Here is an 8,673-nt window from a genome sequence, read left to right on the forward strand (position 1 = left end):
CCCAGAATAAAAGTAACAGAAGCTGTTAAATCTGCAATTCTTTTGCAAAGCACGCTACAACAGTGGCGGATTCAGGGGGGGGGGGCAACTAGGGGCAGTTGTCCCTCCCTCAACGAGTTGAAGCAAGTCTGGCGCCTTCTTTTTGGAAATTATGCGCCCCTTTTGAAGAATGAGAATCAGGTGAAAACGTTTCTGAAACCGATCAGTTAATTTGCTTCAAGGATCACCTCAAAGTTATGTTGTTTATTCCGAAAATGGATCTGAAATTGTTGTATACAGCGAACTCTCGTCACCAATTTTTGCAAATTTTTTAGCGCCCCCACTACCAACTGTCCCTCCTTCAAATTTGCTCTGGATCTGCCCCTGCGCTACAACCTGGTAAATCTAGAGATACAGTAAAGATGGTATAGAATGAGGAGGTCTCATTAGCTATAGCTACCCTTCAATAAACAGTCACACTTGCTTAAGACGGATATTTTGTTACTCGGGCACAAATGCTTGGTCCTGCTCCATTCGGTAAAAAAGCTACCAGCTTTCGTCGCATACGTCGGATTTATAAAGGGGGACTTTTCAGTAATTCGAACCATTTTTGAAGTCCTTTCTGAAATTAGCATCGCTTAAGTTGGATTTTTGCAACAAAACCAAGGTATTGTCTTCCTCACGAGAAACACTTTTGAAAGAAAAAGGTTAAATGTGATTGTGAACCTTCTGTGCAGACAAAGGGGCGGTAAGTTTAAAACGTCATAGCCAACCATGCATCTGCAGATGAGATGGTGGCTTTGGCTTCGGCTAGCAGAATTGGGATAGATATCTAAGAAATAAGATAAATGCCGAAGTGTTTGCATCAAAAACCAAGCAATGACTATTTATAGATGCTGAATAAGCATTTGATTAATGTTGTACATGTGATGATATTTTTTTCTATGCTATATACTTCAGCTTTGATGCTTCGTACGGTTTATGGGTTTGAAAGTTTTCAAAATTTGCATAAGTCGAAAAATTTACGTCTTACGTGTAAGTCAGACTTCTCATAAGTCGAATTATTTTGTATGGTCCGAGGAAATTAGATTTATGAGAGTTTGACTGGACTTGTCAAATGCACCATACAACGCTTCCTTCCTTAAACAGTTTGAAAATATAACACAAAAACATTTAATGCTGCTTTAGTGGGAGACCCTATTTAATCGAGCCAGGTCACCAAATAGTGTAACATGTATAACTTTCTACTGCATCAAAAGAAAACTATATGAGCTCTGGACATATGGTAGAAGACGCTTTCTAGACACATTTGCCTTTTCTAATCCACATTCCAAAGTGCAGCAAGCACCTGAAATCTCCCTTGGAAAATTTTGTATCTGAGAATTTATTTTTCGGAAAGAAAAATGCGAAAAATCATCGAAAGCCATTATTTTAATATTTTCCTTGTCATTCCAAGAACCAGGAATGCACACGATTAGGGCAGGAGGGGCAGTGTTGGTGCCGAGAGCAAATGGTGACATTTTTCTACTAACATAATGGAGCATTCCTAGGTGGGAAGGGGTGAGAGTGGGTAACAATAAAATATTAACTTGAATATGCGTCACCCATACAGCTGGGTTTTTTACTATCAAAGATTCTAAACATAAAGAAAACGTTGACGAAAATATCCATACATGAAAAAGTGGGTATTAAATAGCCTTGTCGCTATTCAAAATATTTGGTTTTATAAAAATCATGGCTGTTATAAATGGGCTGGTTGTAAAATTTTGATTGCCCGCAAAGTTTTAATACCGATTTATCCACCTTGGGTTCCTGGAGTACTTCTGAGGGAACACATCGTTTGTTTATCATCTATTATCTTTGTCGCTTTCCCTCTTGTGGTTGACCTTGTCACAGACAAACTTTTCATTCTCTGCATTTTTGTGCTGATGTTATTATCTTTCTAGCATTTTTTTAATAGATATTAATAGATAAGACTTAGGAAAGAAGTTGAAGTTCATGAAAAGTAAAAACTTTCAACGAAGTTCTCGATGAAGACATTTCCATTTAACACGAGGAAATTTTACCAACCATTCAACGCTAAAGTGCGGGTTACCTGGGAAATATAGACATGGATTTTCCTTTTGTACGTTTACTTTGTCAGTTCATTTTTAGATTGCCTAATAGTTTCGAAATCAATCTTTTCCATTATTTTTACTTAACAACATAGGCGTAGAAGACACAGGGCTGCCCCCTCCCTTAAAGGCAGAATTTATCGAATTTCACGCCCAGATCGAATATCGAATTCGGGCAATTTTATCTTGAAGAAACTTCATTCAGGCAAAACTCCACTGATCTATAAAAAGACTTTTTTATAGATCAGTGGCAAAACCCATACTAATCCCCTTTCTGTGCTCGGCTCTTTGTTTGTTTTTCAATTCATCATCGAATCGAGGTTATTTGGAAAAGAGGTTTCACGTTCAAGTTCTCCGCCATCTTGGGTTTTGTTGCTTTCAGAAGTTGCTAGCTAAGAAAGATGGAGTACATATCTCTTAAGCCAGATAGAAAACTTTTAAATGCAAAATTTGAAAGTTACCATCTAGGAACGGTGAACCTTGAGCTTCGAAGTCGGAATCTATTGCAACCAGTCGCCCATGACCCATTGAGTGAAGATCACTACTCTTTTTCACATTTGAGAGCCCACGCGGAGCAGAATTTATTGGTTCTAGATCTGTGGAATAAGCAAGAAGATGTTTTATATTTCGTTGACAGCACATATGCCGTAATGGGTGTCTCTTTTGATAAGGTTGCTAAAGCTCTCTTTATTTAGTCAGACATAACGAATGTAGATAACAAATATTGATAGGTTTACATGAACAGTCTTCTGTGTTCAACTGATATTATCAGATGTTGAAAAAAAAATGTAAAAATGTTATGATCATTATTCATGCTGTGCAGATGCCATTTATTGTGAGAGAAAGGAAATTCCATGTACAGATAGAGAATTAAAATTTTGTTAAATTGAATTTTAACTGCATTTGTAGTTATCATATAACTTCGTATTTATAACTGAGAATGTATGTAATAACAAGTTCACTGAAAGACACTATTAGTGAAGGTGAAGCTATTATCAAATATGTTTCATAGGGCCTGATACATTTGTATATCCAAGCATGAAAATTAGAATCTTGAAGGGTCTTTTTCAGTGTTGACCCCTCAATTCATGAAAAGCCCTTTTCTTTTGTAATGACTCTTTTTGTTAAATTTTTTAGTCCAGTGGTACATATGGATCACCTGTCACAATGTGTAAATTTTCAGTTCCACCAGAAGAAAAAATCAATGAGCACATTTCCCCATCAGCATCTTTCCCATCACCAACAGTCTGCTTCTTCTCCGATGGAACAGGGAAACTTTTCTTTGCAAAAACAGGCAACCGCTCCATTCAATTAGAGAAACAAAACTGGCAAAGCAAAGAAGCTGCACTCATTAAAGATTTTGGTTTTCCATTCTACCTACGCCAGTGTTGCCAACAGGATGATGACAATATATATTGTCTGCTTCTAAGTTTGGAGGATGAAAAAATGTCCTCTTCAAGTCATCCACAAATATTCCTACATTTAGTGCACCTTATTCATAGCAAAAATGGCTCAAACTCTGCAGGAGATGAGTTTATTGTTAATGATACCAAAGTTCTGTCTGGAACATCTATCCCTGTTTATTCAACTTACAGTCCTGATTTTAGCAGTCTTATTATTGCAAGTCAGAAGCCTTTTACCTTTGGCAATAAGGAAAGTTCAGAGCAAGGTGTGGTACCTGTTAATTTATTGTTACTTAAATGAAGTGTTGTTGTATTTGTGTGAAATGAGTATATAGCTTTTGTGTCCTGCAAGAAGGTTTGTTATTATCTTATCAGTTAAACATAAATTTATCAATTCATAAACATCAGTTGATTTGCATCTTTGGTTGTTTTTGCAATATTTCATATTCTACAAACTGTAATAAGAATTCCTCATTACATAAAAATCTGTTTGTTGTATGTATATATTATAAATTTTCAGAGTGATTTATTTCTATTGTTTGTTTTATATCCCAGAGGAAGAAAAGAATGGCGGCGCAACAGTCCCAGCAAATGATGAAGAAAAGGTAGCAGAACCTGATGTAAGCCTTAAATTTGACATTCTTCAATTTGTGTTTAATGATTTTTTCCAACTGCAATAAAAAAGGAAACGAGAGGGTCTCAAGGGCAATGCCCCTCCCTTGCTTTTAGAAATCTTTCTACATTTATGTCTAGAACAAACTCTTGAACATTACCATAACCAAGGATGCCTGCACAAGGTGGGCAGCAGGACAGTGGCCCCCTATGCCCTCACAAAATTGAGTATTTTTCTTCCTTTTACTAAATTGTTTTGCTCTTTTTTTGTGCTTTGCCCCCTGGTGCCCTCTTTGAGTGCAGGCTTTCCTCACCATGATAAGCATTAAGTAGCTAAATTTGCTCCATGTTTCTCATGACATTTCATTAATGCTGATAAAATTGTCACCTTCTAAATGAAATTTCATTTGCATCCTATTATAATTTTGTTCTACCTTGTTACAAAAAATAATGCAGATACTGTTTAATATGCCAGAAATTTATGCAAGTATGAATTAAGGGATATGACGAGACACTTTCTAAAGTATGCTTCAATCTATTTGAATCAAGTTTTGTTGATGGTATCAAATTTTGCAATTTTGATTGTAGTTTTTTGCTCCAAATCAAGTTTAAGGGTCGAAATCTTTGATTATAAACAGAGTTGTTTGAGCTATAAATTAAGCTATATTGAGTCACAATGCAAAGAAACATGAAGAAAAAATAAAAGCTCTTTTCTGTTTTCTATTATTGTGCAAATGGGTTCAGTTAAGAGGTTTTGTGTTTTCCTGTGTATTGCTCATTTGAACAATCTCCTATCCATACTTTCATTAGTTTGTGAATGATTAATTAAGGCAAAAAACAAATATATGTTTTCGATTATCTTTTTCAATTTGTGTTTATATATGTATGTATGGTTTAAATGTTTTGTAGAGTAAGGCATTCTTTTGGAAGGCAAAAATTTAATCTAGCTTCATACCAAGTAGGTTTGTATCAAATTTTGGAAATCACTTGTAAATGAATAGTATTTATTATATATTTTAGTGGTTTACCTTTCTTATTGTAAAATTATTAATAACAGAATTTTTTAGAGAATCAAGCAGTTCTTTCCTTTTTTAAAAATGTTGAATTTAGCTTGTTTGCAGTCCTTTTTTGAGCAACTTAGAAGAACCTTAGCCTTTATTTTGATAGACTGTTTCTGACCCACTTGTACCACCAACTACATATACAAATGAGCAGATGGAAGAATGCGATATCGAAAATGAAGAGGACTTAAAGCTTGTTGTGATTGACCGAAAAGATGAAAGTACTAAGCTAGAGGTATGTTTCTTGACTTGCAGAAGCACACTTTGACTTATTACACAATTACTGGGGCCTATGTTGATCACTGATAAACTAACTTGTAACTTTCTTAAATATCTTACAGCTAGTCGTGTTACAAAGATCAGGTGATCTAAGATCAAAAGCTAAAGGTCTCCAAATTATTTTTTCATCCATGTTTTTAAGGCTTTGCTCAAGTTAATGTCTTTTTTAAAAACTTTAAAAGTTCTTCAATCAAAGCTTCTTTAACTCAAGCTTCCCCTAGGTAACAAGAAAAAATTCTCATTTTTACCTTTTGCTATTGTGTTTGACATGCTACAGCTCGTAAATAGGGGCCCAATCACAGTATTTTTCCTTATGATGCCGGATGCCTCCGGGGTTACAGCACTGCTTACAGCCCAGACATTTTGAGAGTTGTCAGATTCATGCAGGCATTTATGGCCAGTCAGTGTCCCTCGGTTAATCTTGTCATCCCCTTCTTGTTGCTATGCTATTTTCGAAACTCAATACCTTAATTACATTTTGTCAAAACTCAGTTATTGAGATTTTGAAAGATGCCAGATTAAATGTGGTAAAATATTGGATTAAACTGATCACTTTCCTGGAAGTCTGCCAGGACCAGGAAAAGGTGCTTTCTAAGGTGTAAAGAAGCTGTTTGCCGTTAGTAGCGAAATTTGTGGTAAAGATTCCTTAGAAATAGCTGTGGGAGTTTATACAGAATTAAAGAAGGTCTTAGAAAGAAATCTGCTAAAGCATTGGGGCTATTTTCAAAGAATTCTTTTTAGTTAGAGGTAGCCTTGACAAAGTATTGGACAACCTTCCATAAAAAGCTACCGCGAAGTTTGTGAAATCAGTATGCGCGAATATCGTAAAGTTTCCAAAGGCTTTCCTCTATTTTTGAGCAGGTTTTACGAAGAACAATCGAGATGGTTACTTCTCAAAGGCGGCCTGAGAGACAAGAGCTCAAGTTGCCAGTGCTTATATTTACAAAACGGCCCCGGCCATTGATTTATCAAACTGCTGACAAAAAAAACAGAATAAAATTGCACGCATATAAAAGGGTTTCCCCAAGAGAAATCAATAAAAGATTATTGTTACCCCCCAAGATTTCCAGTCGTTGAGTGTTTTTACCTATTTACTTTACCAAGAAAAAAATATAAAGCCTTTATTAGTAATTTATGTTGTGCCGAAATTATTGGGGAAGCTGAGAGAGATTGGCCGCCAATTGGTTGAGCTAAATGTGTTTACTGCTCATAATGAAACTTTGTTTTTCCCAATCCTTTTGGTTAAATAGTTGATTTGTTTGTACATGTTATTTTCACTATTTTGGTTACTTTTAGATTAACTTTAATTTTTGAGCAGTTATTTTTTTCATATTTTTGTATATTTTGCTGGACCCACCTGTAAACTAGTCCTTTGACTAAAGAGCTAGCCTGGGTAAAAAAAGATAAATGAAAGAATGAAAATGAAATCTTAGGGGAGGGGGGGTTCAATCCTGGGTAGCTTTAGAATCATTTTGTCTCCTGCAATCATGGGAGAGCTGGCTTACACTACAAAGGAGCGCAGGTTCTGTTTGATTAATGTCTCATTTTATAGACTCAAGTCGCTGGTCACCAATGGCTCTTTAATCGTCAGTTTGACCCCAATGAACCAGCCAGCTTCTGCGTCCGCCATGATGTTGACGGCCTTCTGTGGAAACCAATACAATCGGAAACGAAGGCCAAAGTAACTTGGAAGCATATGACGACATTCAACGCTTTGGGTTACATCCAAGCCTCAAAGAAGAATCATAAATATACCATATGTGGCTCTGATTACAAATTCGTTGCTATTGTTGACTGTGTATCAAATATATACATCTACGTCACAAGTGAGATTGCATCGAACGATGGGTGTCAGTATGTAATCGAGCTGCCGACAACTGAAGAGATCCTAGGCGTACAGGCCTCCGACAGAACGCTGTTTCTCTTGACAAAAAGATCCCTCTTTGCAGTGAACGTATTATGAGATACTGCAATTTGTAAACTGACCGTTTAACATCCATCGCACTGTTTAAAACACTTACACACTAAACGCATTGGATAGCATACACTTTGTAAGCCTTCGTAAAATGATTTTAACGTCAATCCGAATTTTCTTTATTTCCATTTCCACCTAGCCTTCAAGTTATTGCATCATTTTTCATCCAATTTGCGTAATATTTAGGCCTACTCTTCCTCAATCATTTTCCTATATAGTAAAAAGTTTAACTTTCAATCTTTGAAATTTTAATCAATATTACTTTGAGTTTAAATTAAGGTTGCTATATTCTAAGAAAAGTGACATGTTTCGAGGAAAAAATAGAGGTAAAGGCTGTTTCTTGGCCGATAAGTAAAGGATATTTTGGATCTTCCATATCCGATAGTAGGATATCCAGACCACGCATTTTTCAACGGTTGGGTTGTAAGCTAGGGCGGAATTCGTATATTTACCTCAATTTCTAATTCCTTGATATGGTTTTATAACACTTTCCTTGCAAACATGTCTGTACACTGAGCTAGACGAGTGGCAACCATCAACCACCCCCACCCCTTCCCGCTCAGCTGACTGCCAGGATTGTGGGCAAGTTAAGAATGAATGAATGCGCATTTCTTGTTGAAAAAAGGTCAGCCACGACGGTCCCATATCAGCCCATGTCGTTCGATTCTTCGTATGCTTGCCTACGTTAAGTAAACTGTTAGCATAACTTTTTTAACCACTGACTGGGGCGTTCCTTCCTTGCAAATGTTTTGACGATCCAACCTATTGTTCCTATTTAATCTTTTCGTGTGCTATTTGCGTCAATGGTGGCTCTGATTTATTGACACTGGCAGCTTTTATTGTTCGGATAAAACACACCCCGATTGAGTTTACTTTTAAAGCATAGAGATTATCGATGTTAGCAATCGGCAGAAAGTCTACAGAGCCTGGGATAATTGTTAAAAATAAGTCTAGTCTATAGCAAAATATCTATTTCTTAAATTACATCGGCGGAGACTAAGTGCTCTTTTCGACCATTCCCCTCACCCAAAAGACAATTTTTAGCTTTGTCATACGTTAACTCTTTTGGAAAACAGAAAATACTAGGTAAAAATAAATATTTAATAAGTTTGTAAGTTGCTTTTGCAACTCGACCTCCCTCCACTTTCAAACACCCTAAGTCGCTTTAAAACGTTCCGTAGAAATCTTCTAAACGTTGCTTGGGGTGGAGGGGGGAGCGGGAATACGCCTGCTTTTTAACAGGGGAAAAG

The 8,673-nt window shown here is 36.4% G+C and overlaps 1 protein-coding gene across 1 annotated transcript; it reads left to right on the top strand.

Moving 5' to 3' along the window:
- The first annotated feature begins 2,416 nt into the window (after positions 1–2,416).
- Positions 2,417–8,569, top strand: LOC135690502 (nudC domain-containing protein 1). Its single transcript, XM_065208068.2, has 5 exons — positions 2,417–2,764; positions 3,231–3,762; positions 4,052–4,116; positions 5,276–5,404; positions 7,001–8,569. The coding sequence occupies exons 1-5, from the start codon at positions 2,495–2,497 to the stop codon at positions 7,409–7,411; spliced, it is 1,407 nt and encodes a 468-aa protein (XP_065064140.1). The 5' UTR covers positions 2,417–2,494; the 3' UTR covers positions 7,412–8,569.
- Positions 8,570–8,673: the final 104 nt, after the last annotated feature.

This window comes from Rhopilema esculentum, chromosome 4, assembly GCF_057945365.1.
Source record: "Rhopilema esculentum isolate cy_ngs chromosome 4, ASM5794536v1, whole genome shotgun sequence".
Taxonomy (NCBI): Eukaryota; Metazoa; Cnidaria; class Scyphozoa; order Rhizostomeae; family Rhizostomatidae; genus Rhopilema; species Rhopilema esculentum.